This window comes from Leptinotarsa decemlineata, unplaced genomic scaffold (genome assembly GCF_025532065.1).
Source record: "Leptinotarsa decemlineata unplaced genomic scaffold, Ldec_3_MD MMD2_tig00000133_RagTag_RagTag, whole genome shotgun sequence".
Lineage (NCBI taxonomy): Eukaryota > Metazoa > Arthropoda > Insecta > Coleoptera > Chrysomelidae > Leptinotarsa > Leptinotarsa decemlineata.
In genome coordinates, this window is record NW_027412542.1 from 8,255,156 (window position 1) to 8,274,909 (window position 19,754).

Below are 19,754 nucleotides of genomic sequence, written 5' to 3' on the forward strand. Positions count from 1 at the left end.
TACTTATGAAAAAACCATTTTCCATCCCTAAAATTTCACCCCTCGTACCTTGGATCGACTTTAATTTATGTTTACAATAATAGACACACTATTTTTTCCTTTTCAACTATTTTTATGCTGTTATTATATTTTTCCATTCAAAAAATGATTGCATTGTTCTATTTGTGTGACATATTAGAAGCTGGGTAATTTAATTCTGCAAAGTCGTTCCGTTGCCAAGTTGGGTGCTAGTGATTGCGTTAAATGCCTCCTATTAGAGCTACTTCAAATGGTGATTCAAAAACGCTCCTATTTGTTGTTTTGGTACGCCTCTGCTTATCGTACTCATTTCATCTTCTTCAAGGTTATAGTTCCTGTTATTTGCGTTTCACCAATAACAAACTAAATGCAATCAGACATTAAAACGAATGAACGTTGCACTTCTAGGCGGGACACGATAATTTTTCTATGGTTGGTGAATCTAAGTTAGATGATAGAAGTTTAGGTTTGTGCTTATTTTGCCATACTTCATTTGAAATCAGTTTGAAATGTGAGTATACTTATAATATATTTGTTGGTACATTTGCTACCAAAGATTTGGTTTTACATTAGTTTTTTTTTAATTGAGAAATCCAATATACACAAACATAACGTTGGAGCATAGGCGCTCCTAGCCTTTTTTGTTTGGGGATGATTTTTCCTAAATATCACTAAGTATAGGATGAAAAACTTGAAATCCCATAGAAAAATCAGGTACCAATGCAACTCAATAGTATTTACAAAATTTTTAAATCGTTTTCTTTCTTCTAAATTGAAAAGGAAATATTTTTGAGAGAGAGATTTGTTTCTGGCAAAATGACGTTTTGACTTTCTAGTTACATATCTTCAAACAAAATATGTTTGAACCCTCTGAAGAATCAAAGAAATTCAACTTCAAAATAAATTATTTGCGAAAATGATCATGCACAGTAGGTTCTTTCAGATTTGATACGTAGAATTTGGAACCCCTAGCGTGAAATGAATCTATTGAAAACATTTTTTCTGGTGAACATTTTGTTACTCAATTCACCTCATTCTGTTTAGTTCATTTAGTGCCTCAGTATCACAAGGTAATATGTAATCCGCCATTTTGAAGCTGCGGCTATCTCAAATTTGCATCTCTCCCAAAGTGTACTACTATTTTGCTAGTCAAGCCCTGTCATTTGATACCAATTTCAAGGTATTTGTTAAAAAATATTTAATCCGCCGTTGTGTAGCTGCGGGAATCTTGAATTTGCATCATTTTCAACCTGAACTACTAGTCAAGCCCTGTCCTTTGATACCCATATTGAGGTAGTTGTGAAAAATATAATCCGCCATCTTGTAGCTGCGGCCATCTTGAATTTGCATCTTTTTCAAAATGTACCATTATTCCACTAGTCACCTGTCATTTGATACTCATATTGAGGTAGTTGTGAAACAATTTGTAATCCACCATTTTGTAGCTGCGGCCATCTTGGATTTACAATGATACAGAATTCATTAAATTGTATTGTCATCAAAAATAAATGTGTGTACTGAATATCAGATCAATATGTTAACAGGAAGGGGGTCAAATTTCAATTACTAAATTTTACCCCAGAAAACAAATAAACAAAATAATTCGAAACTAATTTGAGATTGTATTTAACGTCGATAATAAGTCCTATGGCTTGATGTAACTAATAAGTCTGAAATCAGAATAAATCTATTTACTGAAAAAAAAATTGTTGTAAAAAAGCGTGGGGTGCCATACATACAGACAGTGTGGTTGTCTCACTTGCTCTCACACTCTCACAGGATAATGAGATAAACTAAACTTATGAAATTATTGTATTCTCACCGATTCTTGATAAGTGTACAAAGTTTAAAATACATCTTTCCGTTTGAAGTTAGTCAAAATCGAGTCCAAAGGAGTCGTTTACAAACAAACAAACATACAAGTGAAGCTAATATAAACCTGTTAGAAAAAATGCTACATATTTACATTGTGTTTTAATCTGCCGGAACAGTCAATAACATTTCAATTACATGATGATGCACTGCAATCCCTCATTTATTAGGAGTGAAAACTAATTTATTTTTTTTTCAGTAGCCTAATTCGAAAATGGAAATCGTTTTGTCAAATTCACAAGAGATATACTTTGCCGGAAACAAGGTTTTTGGACATGTACTACTAACATTCCAGATGGAAACACATGTTAAAGGTAAAAATATAAACCTTGTTACAACTTTCAACATAGAACTGTAATAGTGACTTTCGTCAGCTTTAAGGGTCGTCGTAAAATAGAATTCCTGAACTGATTAAAAGTCGATACAAAAAGCAAAGTGGCAACATATCATGGTTTCAGGTAAATGTTCAATTTACTGGCTGCAAATTAGTAGATAAATAATAATTCGATTTATTGTACAGTATGAAATAAAAATGAAAGCAATTTCATTTCGTCACACATTTATACGGATGGGCAGAGGGTCACATAATTGTATTAGTTGTTAATTATGACTTCAAATGGAAATTTCACTTCAATCTCAAATGATTCATGACAAATTAAAGTTGTATTTTCAAAGTTGAATAGTTTTTTATATGAACATATTGAACTGGGGATCCCTCAAGGAATCATACTAGTACTAGGATTTTGAAAAAATACTTCATTGTGACATTTCCACTACACATTTTACAAAACCGCAATAAGCTATATAATATCTTCTTCAGGCGTATCTATACTAGCTAAAATCTTCATATTCAATGCTTTATATTTATTTCTACAATTTAAAGTACCTGCATTTCTCCTACTCAAATAATGTTAAAAATGTGTACATGAGTTTAAGAATGAATTAATTAACATTAACATAAGAAAATAAATTTCACAAACTCATTTAAAAGAACATGCAATTAATCAAATTGCCTGAGTTTATGTATCAGGTAATTACCAGTTTCCAATTTGAAAAATAATCAGTAACGTTCCAATATAAAGTTTTAAGCAAGAACCACAAATCAACTTATATAATCCTGACAATGAAGTTTTGTCTTTATTGTTTTCATTGAATTTGCTTCAGTTATAATTTTTCCGTAAGATATGTCCAAGCCATTCTTTTCCAAAAAAAACGAGCGATATTATTGGTGGGTTCACCAAGATATATCAATGTCCTGTAACGCACACTATCGTGTAGTCCACGGCTTGGACCAGGAGTTATGGTTTTGTGAACTGTTCAGTGAAAATGTTACGTTATGGATTTTCTTCAAGTATCAGCCGATTCCATCACATACATTTTATACTAGGGCCACTGCTCTTTCCCTTATATACTCGTATCATATATAAAAGACTTATCACTCTTCATCACAGAAGGTAGGTTACTCATGTATGCCGATGATATGACAGTGGTAGTCACAGGTCACACCTTTGAAGATGTTTCCAGAAAATAAATGAGAGTCGCAGGGGCTACATCTGGTGAAGATGTGTATGTGGATTATTTTCAATTCAATACCACAAAAACCCAGACAATTCCGCTTTCTGATTCGATAAGTTTGTTGGGGGTTAAAATGCACACCAATATGTTTTGGCAAAATTATGTCTCTGGAATTGCAAAGGCTGCTTCTCAAAAGCTTGGAACACTGTTCTAACTCCGAGCAACTCTGAAGTTGGTGAATTCCATCCAGAAAAGAGCCATCCGCCTGATTGGAGACGCGAACATCACGTGCAACCTTGATAGCCTGGAACATCGAAGAAAGGTTGGAGATTTGTCTCTCTTCTATAGATACTTTCACGGGAAGTATTCAAGTGATTTTGCACATTTGATTCCACATACACTTTCGATTCCACGGTACATACTCGTATCAAAAATTCGCGACGGACTGTGGCTGCTCATCGTTTTGAGGTTCAAGTAAGTACACCTCGAACTTCAATGTTTGAGAACTCTTTCATCTGGAGAAATGCGTTTATGTGGAATAAACTTGAGAACGTTTTTCCAAATGGATTTAATCTTCATCGATTCAAATCCAATGTGAATCGCTACTTTCGCACAGGCACCGCTCTGAGACCGCCTTAAAAATTTTCTTGTAGGGCTTATGTTCTGTCCTATAGAAAAATCTGAAATATTTGCTATGGCAGTCATAATGACTTGCTGAAGATATTCCAGTGGAGGTAGATACTGAGGTTGTCGGAGTTTCGAATTGTAAAACTCCCACCTTATTATTCCCAGCAATCCTCCAACCTGACGATACATTAGATTCAGGCATGTAGGGAGAATCAGTCGTCTTCAGTATGGTGCTTCACAACTCCCCTTTCAGACACCCGTCTTCCAAAGCGGAGTTTTATGAAATCTTTCAATACGCATGGAATATAGATATAAATTTTTGTCTCATAGAAATGAGTGGTATTCCTTGTGAAGATGGTTCAGAATAATCATAGGACTACTCATAAGATAAGGTTTTTGAAGAACAACATGATGATATACCTATCGTAAAAAAAGAGTAAACGCCCCCTTCCTGCTGGTTGGCATACAACGTGCAATGTCCACTGTAGAATATTTACAGAATGTTCAATCAGTGCATAGATATTTCAACGACGGGGCTCTTCTGGCTGCTGCGTATTTACTCATTTCAAGCCCTTCGAGGGAAAACGTACTTCCGTTGCAGACAAAATGTTTCAGATGTATCAATAAAATTTCAGGTAATTTATGAATTGATCGTGCACTTCCTTCTCACTCTATATTTTGAGCAAGATACATTCACATTTCCGTTTCTAAGGTTTTTCTATAGTGAAATGAGCCAAACATTGTAACAAATTTGGCTGGACACTACGTCATGGAATATAGGGAGAAAAGTCTCAAAACGGGTCGACACTATTAGAACAGTAACCAAAATACATCCATTTCAAAGTTTTCTATCTTTAAGAACTCTAGCGTCGCTTAGACTGTGGTTTATCTTTATCAGAATCGATTGAGGTTTTTTTCCCATTTTTTTAATCAAGCCCTTCAACAGGTATCGTAAAAACTTGTGTTCGTCATCTTGGGTATTGCCAATTAAACTACGGGCAAGTCATGGTAGATCCTGATAAAGGGAAAACTGTAGTACCAAACGGTTCGTCTGCAACTGTGAGAACCAAACTTATGAGCAACGACTGTTTGAATCTGGCTTTTCATCAGACTGTCTGGCAAGTCCTCTGACTAGAGTTCCTTAACCACCTTGGCGAACGCATTGATTGAGTTGCATGTTGAACTAGAAATCTATTGAAATTGTATACACTGTTGATAAAATAGTTCTTACCAATGTTCTTCAGCCCATTTGGACTGAGAGATAGTGCTCTTTGTTATTAGTCTGATGATGTTCAAATTGATCATTTTCGATTATTTGAAACACATATTTCAGACAATCAGAAAGTATGAATATTCACACTTAATGAAAAACTATCAGTTATTTTCAATCTTAATAGGAAATAGATCTAACGGAAACATTTTACTCTCACCCGAACTAAAGCACTGTCGTTCGACACGCGTTTCCTTGACCAAGTTAGACTCATCAGGAGTTGATTAAAACTTGTGCCCTGACTCCCTGACAATACTAAATTGGTTATCGAAATGGCCATCGACAGAGAGTGTATTTATTGGTTCTGGTTAGGCAAAAGTGTTATCATTACATACATTATCTTGTTTATAAATATTTTTCAAATTAGGAACTGTAAGTTCCATACAGGAACCTATAGTGTTGTGAAATCGTTTCGCTAGCAGTTTCATTAATTTTGAAGTGGTAATATTAATTCCACCAGAAATTATTCAAATAATAGAAATTTTATCAATATTCAAAGTAGCATAGGTCCAGAAATAGTTTCATCATCTTTAGTTACTTTTTATTCAGTATAATTCATTTTTTAGGAATAACATTGGAAGTTCGGGGATTGGAGTCTGCATGCTTTGCAGCAAGAAGAAGATATTACGACAGCACAGAAAATAAAATGATATATCGAGCAAGGAATTGCATGGGAGGGACTCGATATAATACTTTTCTAGAGGTTGATCTTCCTTTATCTCGACGAAGTGAGTTTAAAATAGTTCAGTTGGAAAGTATAATTTGCAGTTCCACCTCAAAATATGTACCATAAATTTTGAGCTGAAAAAGTGATCAATAATGTCCACCATGTTGTTATATTTCATTTCAGTAATATTAGCTTTTACATCTTTGGATGAAAATATGCCATGAAATTTGACCTGTAATAAGCAACTGAATATTCCCAGAGGCGGCGTAAGGCGTGGGCGATGTGGGCAAACGCCCATGGCCTCTCGATGCAAAAAGCCTCTTGCCCCAAAACCAAAAATAAATTCAAAAAAATTATGGAAAATCCGAAAACTTTATTTCATTCATTTGTTTTCATTTCAACCTCCTGACACAAAAAGGGTGTTATAAGTTTGATTTGTGTATCTGTTTATACGAATATTACTGGAGTTTTTCTCAACACCAAACCGTTATTTCAACACCTTGACACGTGTTTCGATCTCCAAGTGATCATCTTCAAGAGGAAGATCAGTTTGATCTTCCTCTTCAGTAATAGTCATTACTACACCACAGGTTCCAAACAATGCATCACAAGTATCTGTTTATACATCTATGTGTCTGTCTGTGGAACTGTAGCTCCTATACTAGTAGACCACTTTCGATGCGGTTTTTTATTCAATAGCTTATTTTGTCAGGATAGTTCTTAGATATGTTTCATGAAAATCGCTCCAGCCGTTTAAAAGTTTCCAGCCCGTTTCCATTATGGTTCCTAATTATTTTTCTAATTATGGTTAACATTACATCCACTTGACTGATCGAAATAAAAATTCGATATTCTTAGGAGAATGCACAATAACGTTTTTACTTTGACTTGTTGCCGCAACCAGAACAGTCTGCAAAGAACCAACTCCTCGGCAACTTACAGCAGACGGGACGTGTTTGGGCTCATTTTGAAGGTCTCAGTGAGTAAATAGCTGCAGTGACTTTCATACGGCGACCTACACATGATGTTTTTTCATTACTCTCAAGTCGGGTTTTGTTTTTTAATGTTCCGAAAAAGTACATCCGTGAACATTTTGGTGTTTCTGAATGAATGAAATATTTTAAATTTTTTAAATAGTTTTAAATGGTTTTTTTTCATTTTATAAAACCCTCTTCTTGCACCATCAGAGGGCCTCGCGAAATCTATCTTACCCACATTAAATTCAGATCTTGCGCCGCCACTGAGAACACTAAACTGAGTGAGTTGAATATTCTCCCTCGTCCCGTCTCTTTGAATTATGTTACAGTTAAGTTCAACATTGTACGGAAATGCAGCTTCATTGAATACACTTTCAATACTCCTTTTCTATATAATTTTTTAATGATACATAATTATCTGATGGATATTTGCAGAGGATTTCAATATTGGTCGCTATGAACTGCCTTTTAGCTTTCCATTAGCCAAAGATCTACCCACAAGCTATCAGGGAAAATACGGATATGTCACATATTACCTCAAGGCTAAAATGGACGTTGTGGATGCTCCTGATCTTGAAGAGAAGGTTGATTTCGAAGTTCACTCATTTATAGACTTCAATGAGTTCATATCAGATTTGCAAATGGTTAGTATTGACAATCTAACACTTTTGGTGAAACTCATTTTGTGATCACTGATTCTGGTCAGTGTCGAATGTTGATGTTACTTTTGATGAGTTCATATCAAATTCTTTATGTTGTTTACTACTTCAGTTGAAAATGAATTCATCCAAATATTAGCTTTATATCTCCTGAACGAGTTTTTTGCATTATTTTTCCATGAAGCAATTCATTATATTTTCAATGAAACAATATCGATAAAAATTGAATTTGACCATTGTATTTAAAGTCAATATCTATTTCACTAACATATTTTGCATGGTTTTCACAGAAACCCTTTAGTTATCAGAACGAAAAAATGGTGGGTTCTTGCTGCTGTCCTGGTGGTTCAATATCCATTGACTTACGAATGGAAAAGATTGCATTTGTTCAGGGAGAAATGGCGAAAGTTCAGGTGGACTTAACAAACTTTTCAAATGAAAGAGTTGAGAAAATAGTGATTAAATTAACAAGGGTGAGATCATGTTGTACCATATCAGTACACAAACGCCAGTGAACTATGAGTTGACTGAAAGAATTAAAACCTTGATTTTATCTTGTGGGGTTTGATACAATCATTCACTGTTTCGAATATTCCAGAAACTTTACGGCCCTATTCTCTATATAATATTTCGTATCAGACGTACTGATACTACTCAGATATGTACCTTTTAGCACTCAGAAGCACTCAGAGCCCAATATGTAACTTGTTTTTTTAATATCCCTTCACTTAAAATACATCTGCCGATATTGGAGGTTCGTCGTTCAATTGTCACAATTAACTTCAGATATTTTTTTACTCGTGTCAAAACCATCACAGTTTGAGGCGAGATCTGTCTGTTCAAAATATGTTTTTCCGTTAATTGGCAGTTGCCCCCATACGAACGACAACTCTCAGAAGTTGAAAAACTTGTGCGAGCTAAGGACTAACGAGGTCTTACCTTCCAACGTGTGATTCCTAACACGTTTGCAGAATCATCCCAGCTTCAACCACATAAATTCTTTCGAGAAAAATATCTGATCGAGGCGGGAATCGAACCCAGGGCCTTCCGATCGTGAATCGGGCGCACTACCACCGCGGCCAATTCCACAACTTTTCATATTTTCAGATTTTCATAGTTAATACAGGTTTCGAAAACGAAAAAGGATTTTTTTCGAAATATTAACCACTCAAGAAAGCTGAGTATCAAAATTAAATTTTTTCAATTGATTTTTTTTTAAATTGTAGGCAGGACTTATGAATACAAGTTACTGACTAATAGAACTTTCCAGTAATTTATATTACGCAATAACTTTTCGGGGCGAATTTTTCAGTTTGCCCTTTACTACACTTCAGCAGATTTTCAATTGATTAAGCTTTTATTTTTTTCAGATTGTGGAAGGTTATAAACCCCAAAAAAATTATTTTCTTACTTACAAAACTTGAGCTTAATGTTTTTACCCCTTTAAAACTTGCATATTTGATCCGGGTAATCAAGTTTTTTTTCAATTTAGGATGATACTAATGGTTCACAGGTGTTCGTGTAATTTCAAGATTAGGTACAGTCAACTTCAATAATCATATTATTTTATTAATATCAGACAATCAAATCTAGATTGGAACTACGACAGAGAGATTTTTTTCGGTACCAACACGATGTGTTATCCTCTAATTTTGACATCGGAGTAGAAGCAAGAGAACAGAGAACTTATGAATTCGATTTAGAAATTCCAAGATCCGAAGTCCTCTACAATTTCAAGAGATGTGTCTTTTTGTGTCAATGGTTCACTCTCAGTGTAAGTTAGTAATGAAAATCACCTCATATATTATTCTTGTTCTCATTGAAATGGAAATCTTAGAGATTAATTCGGAATTTAAAATAAATTGAAGGCGCCATTTCCTTCTGTAAGACATTTTCAGTGAATTATTCTGTGAATGAATATTATTTGATTCTTTGGAAATTGTGAAAGTTTCGAGTAAACTGCCGCCTATGCTAAAAATCGTATCAGGTGTGTTGATATCCGCAACAAACGCAAATTCAGAATAAACCAAAGTAACAAAGTGCAAAACCAGACGACTATCTGCCAGTTCCAACGGATCTAGCCTTCAGTCAAAATTTCACCGAATCGAAAACAACAGAAACTACACAGATAGTTTACAGTGTCGGATATTACCTAATCAATTTCAAGGTCAAACATCCATTTTTTAAATTTTTTTCATAAATCTTGTAAATTCGCAGAGATACTAATTTTTTCTCATATGCTATATTTCTTCTCAGAAGTAGAGGCAACAGCAGAAAATGAGTGATCGCACGCCAAAAATTATTCAAAAACAACAGAATTTTCAAATATTCCACAGATATTCATTTGCTGATATTTGGCAAGGAGGCTTTTCTTCCTATACACTATCGAAGAAAAAATCGAGATTTTTTATCAGAGAAGTGAGGAAAAAACAATTACTAAGCAAATGTGGAAGATATGCTATACTATTCATTTGTGATTGAAATGTAAGTTTTGGAATGAAAAATATAGAATTTGAATATCATCTTTTTTTCAATTCGCTGATACATAACTTCGATTTATATAGGAAAAGAAGCCTCCGTGATAAATTCACAATATCTATTATCATATATTTTTTAAGCTGATAAAAATTAGTTATTGTTCAATCAACGAAAATCTTATTTTTTTTTTAAACATTTGTTATGGAATTGAATCAGATATCATTCACAGGATTGCTACACAACATAGTAAATGAAAGAGATAAAATTTTACTGACATGGAACACCGTCATCCTGAATATATTTTATAATCTGTCTGATAAGATTTCATGCCGTGGACAATTTTATACGTGTTTGTGTTTCAATATAACCAGGCTCCAATTAAGTATATGTTTTACCCATTACAAAAAAAAAAAATCGCATCTATCTGAAAAGGACCGTGATGTGTATTTAGCGTTTACTTCGTAAGGAATAGGTCGTAGGCTTATGGCATAGCGGAGTTCATTTTTTAGATAATGTTCAAACATATTTACACATTAAGGTAGTGCATAATATGTATGTTTGAGAAAGTTCAATAACGTACGTATATCAATGTATTTTGAAATCAATTGCTTTCTTCCTTTTCCACATTTTTTTGTGCAATGATGAAGAAGTAGAAATCCAAAACCTTTGTCTCCACTTTTAATACACTTTTTCTTTTTCATGCATATTTTTTATGATATTAATATGACATTGTTCACCATACTAAAATTTCCTACCAAGTCTTGTACGTATTTTCCGAGACTTGAATATGATTCAGGTTATTTTACGTTTATCCAACGCTGAAAATTGGAATTTATCGCCCCAAAAAAAACGTGTAATGAAAAATAATTATAATGCAGACGTGAACAGATACAATGTTTACCGCGTATGGTTTTGCAAAAAACATTTCGTTTGTCTCCTCGAAGAGCACCAGCACATCTTTCATCTTATGAAGAAAAGCTGTTAGAGCAAGATCTCAGAGCCCTCAGACCTGCGTCATTTTAGCAAAGCTGAAATTTTCAGGATCATTAGGATAATGTCTTGTTAAGAGGTATGCCTACCCATTAGCTTGAAAGCGGGGCCATTTCTCAGATAACGCAAAGTACAGGTAGATAAAAACCTTACTTACCTAAGTTGAAGTAGAAACGCTAATATTTAAATATTTTTTGAAGAATATTATTAAAAATTAAAATTCATTACTGTTAGTCACTTTCCGTGGGCCATTACTTCTGCCAGACGTCTTGAAGGTTATGAAAAAATTAGGTGAACTACGATATAGTAGCAAATATATATTATCTTAGGTACTATTTTAAGACCCTTTGTAGGCGGCCAGACCAATCCGAAAGGCCAATCATCCCCCCAGACGCTATGAAACTTTACCTGTGAGTGTGAGCGTGAGGGCATTATTCATACGCATGAATGTGAATGAGAGCAATACATTGCTCCAAACGTGTTCAGCATATTCTTTATTTAGTCTATGATCGTGCAGCTGATGTAACGTTGACAACGCGAGCTACTTGCATAAACATTCAAAAATTATTGGAGTAATTATTGGAGTGAAAGATATAGTGGCTACTTCATTGAATTGTGTTTCTGTGATACATCTGATGAAAGATGTAATTGAATAATTTGGAAACATTTCAAAGAAAATGGTAAAAATGTTAACACAATTAAATGCCACCAGAATTGACATTATTTTCAACCAATATTTCACTCCTTCCATAAAGGATTATGAGAGATCTATCCGACAAGAATGTACACAACTGGATTTCACTATAACTGGACCAGATCTGCTGATTTTGGAAAAGAATCACTTTAAACAGGCACTCGTAAATTTCTTTATTTCACATTGGGCTACAGACGAGATGGTACCTTTTATTGGAAATAAATTGATTATTAATTTCATAGAATGTCATTTTTATAGTGTCATTAATAATAGAGTTGTATCAAGTATTGATGAGAATTTATCGTGCCCAGAGCATGAAGAACCGGACACAAAAATATTTATCGTGTATGCAATATCGATACTCAAGCAAACATTGCCATTAGATGTTCTGATATTGACGTATCAGTTATGATGTTGGGGCATATGCATCATTCAAGAGACGATAATTCCCACGTTTGGTACTTACTTGGGTACTTACGGCAACTTGGGGTCGTCTGTATGTAGAAGCTTAATAGGCTTTCATGCTATCACAGGATGTGACTATAATCCTGCTTTCTTTAAGAAAGGCAAGCAAACACCTTTTTTAATACTCAAAAAATCTCCTGAATATCAGCAAACGTTCCTTAAATTTGGTGATCTTGAATTATTTATTGATAAAGATAAGGAACAAAATGTATTTGATGTAATACAAAAATTCATCTGCGAGTTATATAATGTCTCCGGAATAAATGATGCAGATGCTACGCAGCTGCAGCTTTTCATAAATACATATACAGTAAATAAAGAATTCCACCAGCAAAATGTAAGAAATTTTGACGCAAGTAATTTACCACCATGTAAAACTGAATTACTTCAACAGTTTAGACGAGCAAATTCTATTGCAAGTGTCTGGAGCAATGTCTTATGAAGCATCCCAGCAATTTAAGACCTGAAAATAATGGGTGGATTTAAAAAAATAGCCAGTAGATAGTATAGCTACTATAACGTAGTTTACCTAATTTTTTCATAAACTTCAAGACGTCTGGCAGAAGAAATGGCCCACGGAAAGTGACTAGCAGTAATTAACTTTAAATAATATTTCAATATTAGCGTTTCTACTTTAACGTAGGTAAGTAAGGTTTTTATCTACCTGAACTTCGCGCTACCTGTGAAATGACCCCGCTTTCAAGCTAATGGGTACGCATACCTCTCAACAAGACATTGTACTGATAATCCTGAAAATTTCAGCTTTGCTAAAATACGTAGGTCTGGGGGCTCTGAGATCTTGGACTATGTAGTAAATTTCTAGGTAGACGATTGTGTCAGAAGTAACCATAATTATAAAATTACATACAATTCTGATAGCTGAGTCGATTAATTTATCGGGTGTCAAATTGGATACAACACGTCCTGGCCTAATCAACTTACTGAAAATGTGACAAAGTGGTTACTTCCCTAAAGATAGTTTCATGATTTCGTGAAAGCGATATTTGTCAGTACTTGATAAAATACAGCTGTCCATCACTCAAAGATTCAACTCAATATACTTCGATCTACACTTTTTAAGAATTGTTTCTTTGGAATTTATGTGGAACAAACTTTCCAAAACGGTTTTTTCGAATAAATATAATATATTATACAACAATTTGAATCCAACACATATCAATTCTCTCAAAATTTTACTCCAGTGTTTGTGCATTTCTAAAAAAATAATATCTTTCTATAGTAACTGGCGTCATTAGAATATCATGAATTGAATTCATGTGACTTTTTCATTCGTTATTACACAAATACATAAATTATCCCAAATAAACACTTTTCCCAATAAACCAACCAAGTTGGCATCCTCAGGAGATAAAGGAATGTAAGTTAACTTTATTGTTGTTCATCAATTTCAATATGTATTCCCTATCATAATCATTATTGTTATTATTATTAAAGAAAACGCGCGTCAAGAAGAGTATTCAAGGTGATTGGGAGAAATACTTCTTTTTGGATTTATTCCACGACAAAAGTTCCAGTTTTACTTTTTATTTTACACGATCAATTACTTTTATTTCTTAGGTCGAGGCTATCTTACCGGGAAACAATAAAAACATTATTGTTGAAACAAAGGTTGAAATTGGACATATACCTCTTGGAGGACTTAATGAAACTCAACAGAGGACACGTCAAGAATCTTCTCGACTAGATTCAAGAGGTGAGTATTGAAGATGTCAGTGTCGTTTTCATATACTCATGCTCAGATGATGGCATGAGATTACATTAAAAGTAGATACTTTTATTATGATCAAAGGCGTTTTAGGCTTCTCCTGATCATGAAAACATTGCGGAACATTAATCGAAAAAAGTGTTTCCATTAGTATTATAATATTTCAATATCTGATCAAAATCGGTTCTCAGTCGTACAATGTTAATTATTTTTCAGAATCTCCGACCATGAGATCCGGTTCACCCCCACCAACATATGGAGATGCTGTTATAAACTGTCCTGGTGATTCTGCAAGAAAGTCTCGTCGTCAATATCACACACCATCTGCATCGCTTCAATTAACATGAAACTTCAATTTACCATCACATTTTCAAGTGGTTCATATACATTACAAATTGGGATATCGTATGGGATATTTGTAATTGATTGTAAAATTGTTGCTGTTAAATGAAAGTTATTTTCATTTTGTGACCTTTCGATATATATTTTTATAATTGAGTTATATTGGACAGGTAATAACATGAATTTGTTAATTTGACTAGAACTTTTGTTATGCGATTATAAATGCGCTGTCTGTTATTTATTTATTCATCTATGTTGTCTCCTGTGAAGTAGTGCCCTCAGATATAATAACTTGTGCCAATCCTCGAAGCAGTTCTGATATGCACTTTTCAGTATTTCCGTGGGTCTTGTATGGACTCTGAAATATGAAAATAAAACTACTAGTATATGTGTACTATACAGACCCCCTGATTTTCAAGTACATCAATTTCTCGATTAGTTTGACAGTACTCTCAACGTAGTAGCTCCTAAGTCAGACTTCATATTATTTGCAGGAGATCTTTATATAGACTTATTAAACTTAAGCAGCAATAATAGCTGTTGCTTGCAAAGGATTATTGATTCTTATAGCTTAAAGCAAATCGTAGATTACCCCACAAGAAGGGATAAATTACTAGATCTCATTATATCATCCGAAGAACTTAAAATTAATAACGTTAAAGTTACTGACTGTTCGACCTTCACCGATCACGCTTCAATATCTTGCTCTGTAGGCACCGTCAAAATTAAACGCGAGCCCTCAGTCCATCTTTATCATGATTTCAGAAATTTCGAACCACATTTATTTGAAAATCACTTGCTCCACACAGATTTTTCAGAGATATTCCGTACTGATAATATTGAGGAGAAAGTAAATTTGTTCAGTGAGATTATAATAAATTTGTTTGATATCCATGCTCCGATGCGAAACGCTGGAGTCACTGAAAAAAGGGCACTTTGGCTCACGAATACTCTGAAAATGATGATGAGGACACGCGATAATGCATATAATAGATTTGAAAAATCTCGAGAGCAGCGCCATTGGGAATATTATAAAGCTTTGCGTAATGAGGTGAACTATGCAATCAAACGTGAAAAAAAAAACATGTAGTATTCAATTCCTACTCACCCACGTTAGCAGTAACATATGGAAGGAACTGAAAAATTTGAACATTATTACTATATTACATTAAATTCAATAATAAAAAAAAATTATCTATCAAAGACATTTATTTTTAAAACATTAGGAATAACACTTCTGTCCTTTTTTTGTGTACGGCAAGTAATGTGCCTGCTCGTAAGGGCCGTGGGTTAAATCAGACAGATAAGTATAAATATGTACAAAAAATTGATAACAAGGGCGCCAAGTAGTTTCTTGTGCACCGACTAGTCTAAACCTGAAATGAAACTACTAAACAATCCAGATACGCGAAAACAATAAGGTGGAATATGACAAAGGATCAAGAATAAAAACGTTGAATGTTGCTTTCCCAAAATACCCCTCTTCAACGGATTTATTCTTCACTTATACTACAAACTCAACGCTTATACAAAGGCGAAGACAAAACTATTCGGAAACACCTATTCAGAGAGGTTCATTGCTTTCGTAAACAATAATGTCAGAATCCCGCAAAAACAACACCATTAATAAAACTTCTGATCGGTACTTATCTAGCTGCTAGTGATGTGTAGATTCCTATGGCCCGCTACTACGCAAATTCGTGAAAAGCTCTTAATTCCACGTCCACATGGTCGAAATAGGAACACCACCATCCATATGACTTCTTGATTACTCAAAAGCTTTCGACAGGACTAATCATGAATTGTTGCGAGCTATTCTACACTATATAGGATTTTCTCCATCATCGCAGCAACTTATTGCTGCTTATCTCAATAAACGTACACCAACAGTTATACTGAAGTCTACATCATCAGATTCGATCGAAACCTTGTGTGGTGTACCTCAGGGATCAATATTGGGACCGCTACTCTTCACTATTTATACCTCTCAATTCTGTGAACATCTGAAACATGTGACATCACATTTCTATGCAGATGACACGCAGCTGTACCTCGCTTTTGATGAAAAAGATATTGTTGCTGCCTCCAATATCAGAAAAATTCTCTTTGTCCATCAATCCAACCAAATCCAAAAATATACTTTTCGGTAGAAAATCGACCAAAAATAGATCCCGCCCCTGATTTCCTTTCACATTCGCAATGAAACACTCGAACTGTCAAATTGCGAAAAAAATTTAGGTTTGATGACTCTCTCACGTTTTCCACGCATATCTCACATATGATCAATAAAGTTTTCGTAAACCTAAAACAGATCTTTTCCAACAGAGAGATTCCAAATAAAGTTTGTAAAATTACCCTATGCGAGTCACTCGTCTAATCACAGCTAAAATTACTGCGATGCTGTTTATGGGCCGGCTATCAAAAATTCCGATAGAACTCGCCTACAAAGACTCCTAAACTCTTGCACCCGACTGATATGCGGTATTGAAAGACGGACTCCGACCTCAAGTTACATTACTGGACTGGGCTGGTTGCCTATGAACAAACGACGTATTTTGCATTGCTGTGTATTATATCACAAAATTCTACTCACAAAAAAACCTTCATATCTCTACTCAAAAATCCAGAGGCGTTCTGAAGCGCACAATGTAAATGTCCGGTTTCGACAGAAATTATCTGTACCCATGCACAACACTTCGCTTTAACGATCTTGCTTCTCCTATGGCATCGCAAAAATCTACAATTGTATCCCTGTTGATTTCAAAAACTTGTCAATCTTTAATTTCAAGAAAAAGGTTAAAGGTCTTTTGCTGGATGGTACTTTAACAATAGACTTCTTATTATATTGATGAACTTATGTGAAATTCATTGCACTTTGTGACATAATTATTATTTTTACTTATATTGATATGTAAATTCTTTTTCATTTGTACCATGTTTATGAGTAGGTATATTCTTTTTTTTTTCTGGAGGGACCAGTTCTTGTCACTGGTCCCTTCACGTGGTTGAGTGGAAGAGCGCTATTCTATCGTTCTCATGAGGTAGAAGAGCGAACGATGCCATTTGCTACTCATTATTGATTAAACTTATTCTCTGTAACTGCTGATTGTGTAGCAATAAAAACATTTATTATTATTATTATCATCATTAATTCCTCTAATTTAAAGGCGAAATAAAATAGGAATCAAATATGTTTAAAATCTGTTCGAAATCTGTTTAAAATCTGTTTTTCCGTTAACCAACTGTCGTACCTCTATACCAGGGGTCTCAAAACATTGAAGCCTTCGGGCCATAATGATTTTTTCAGTTTGTTCCAAGGGACAATTTCTGCCCTTAACTATATTTCTAGATTAGGATAGTCGCAGAGTGCGTGACCAAAGCAAACTTACGCTTTTTTTGCATTTCAATTATTATCGTGTATTGTGACACTTATCGACATCTAGTGGCGAGCAGTGGTACTATGTACTATCTTTTTCAGCTACCCGCTAGGTGGCATTAGGCGTAATTAAATATTTAGAATTACCGCGTTGGTTCGAGAAAGTTCTGGTTCTAGCTAGTGTATTCCGATCACCTCGAGATGGCAGTAATAATTGCATATAAAAAGGCTAGCGGCGCAACTGCGAGTTAGTCTGCGTAGGAAAGGCGAAGGAAGCGAAACTGTCTATTGTGAAATAAAGTAACACCCGTCAATAAAAGTATTTTGATTTGACTTATTGTTTTTATGTGTGATTTGTTAGTATGGAAAAGAAGCGAAACATTGAAAGTGAATGCAGAACGTTCCAAGAAAAATAGAACTTTCAGTATTTTGTGATTGAGTCCAGTAATAAGGCGCTATGTTTGATTTGTGAAGCTCTCAAAGACTATAACATTAAACGATACTATGAATCGAAACATCTTCAAAGTTACTCCAAGTATACAGGAAGTTTGCGGGAGGAAAAATTTGAAGCTTTGAAACGCGGACTCAAATCGCAGCACAGTCAGAAAATATATCATCTCAACTGTCTGACAAAAATGGACATCATGAGTGGTTTTCTCTAGCATTGGATGAGTCAACGGATGTGTCAGATACTGCTCAGGTGTTGATTTTTATTCGCGGAGTAGATAAAAGCTATTAAGTCTATGAAGAACTTCTTTATATTGATAGTATTCACGGCACGACAACTGGGGCAGATATTTTTAAGGGAGTTGAAAATGCCATTAATAAAAAGAACCTTCGATAGAGAAATTTGAAATCTATAACAAATGATGTAGGCAAAAATATGTATGGTAAAAATAAAGGAGTGGTTGCACTTGTGTCAAAGGCTGTAGAAAATTATGGTGGTTCAAAACCATTATTCTTACATTGTATCATTCATCAACAGTCATTGTGCGGAAAATGTTTGGATATGTCTGAAGTTCTAAAACCAGTCATATCAGTTGTTAATTTCATCAGATCCACGGGGCTGAATCACCAACAATTCCGCGAGTTTATTCAACAGATTGGAGAAAATGATTTACCATATCATACTGCCGTATGCTGGCTTAGTTGCGGAAAAGTCCTTAAGCGCTTTTTTGAACTTCGAGCAGAGATCTAATTTTTTTTAAATGAGAAGCAGCGCCCTTTTTGCCGATTTAGAAAATAGTGAATGGATGTGGAAGTTAGCCTTCTATGTCATCATATGACCGAACTAAATTTGAGATTGCAAGGAGAAAATCAGCTTCTCCCTGATTTACACTCCAATATCAAATCTTTCAGGCAGAAAATAATACTATTTCAATCGCAATTACGTAAAAAATGTTTCACACATTTTGAAGTATGTGAAATATTCAACCACACTACAGAGACTGAATTTCCCGTCAATTTTGCAATCGAAACTTTGAGTTCTTTGAAGATAAATTTCGATACTCATTTTTCAGATTTTGATGTCATTGCTAATGAAATTCAGCTTTTTCAAAATCCTTTTGATTCTGACATTGAAACCCTGGCTCCGGAAGTCCAAATGGAAATTATTGATTTACGGTACAGTGATATGCTTAAGAACAAATATCAAAATTCATCTCTGTTGGAATTTCATAAGAGTCTTCCACTGGAACAATTTGATAATTTGCATAAATTTGCTCGTGGGTTGTTTTCTGTTTTTGGTACTACTTACTTGTGTGAGAAAACGTTTTCCAAGATGAAGTACACAAGAATGTTCACAGATCTCAATTAACCGATGAGCATCTTAAATCTCTTTTGATAATTGGTACAAGTAAAATTGATCCACAACTACAAAGTATTGTCGGTGGAAAATCACAATTACATAAATCTCATTAGTGTTTTTGTACTGTGATTCATTTCAATTATTTGTTAGTTATTAATATGCTCAAACTTAGATACTTAAGTTAAGTTTTCTTTGTCATAATTTCTGTCGTTAAGTTTTACCTTGTAAGTAAATAAAACCGAGTAATTTTCATTCTGTGTTTTCTTCTTCA

The 19,754-nt window shown here is 34.4% G+C and overlaps 1 protein-coding gene across 4 annotated transcripts; it reads left to right on the top strand.

Annotated features, from left to right (window-relative positions):
* The first annotated feature begins 368 nt into the window (after nt 1–368).
* On the top strand, nt 369–17,438 carry LOC111504354 (thioredoxin-interacting protein). Of its 4 annotated transcripts, none has more exons than XM_023158888.2 (8): nt 369–529; nt 2,090–2,204; nt 5,869–6,030; nt 7,382–7,590; nt 7,896–8,078; nt 9,185–9,379; nt 13,811–13,946; nt 14,175–17,438. In XM_023158888.2, the coding sequence occupies exons 2-8, from the start codon at nt 2,105–2,107 to the stop codon at nt 14,303–14,305; spliced, it is 1,116 nt and encodes a 371-aa protein (XP_023014656.2). In that variant the 5' UTR covers nt 369–529; nt 2,090–2,104; the 3' UTR covers nt 14,306–17,438. The 4 variants fall into 4 exon arrangements, with proteins under 4 accessions (XP_023014656.2, XP_023014657.2, XP_023014658.2 ...); XM_023158889.2 differs by having other exon boundaries at nt 371–529; nt 2,093–2,204; XM_023158890.2 differs by lacking the exon at nt 369–529 and adding an exon at nt 2,265–2,348.
* Nucleotides 17,439–19,754: the final 2,316 nt, after the last annotated feature.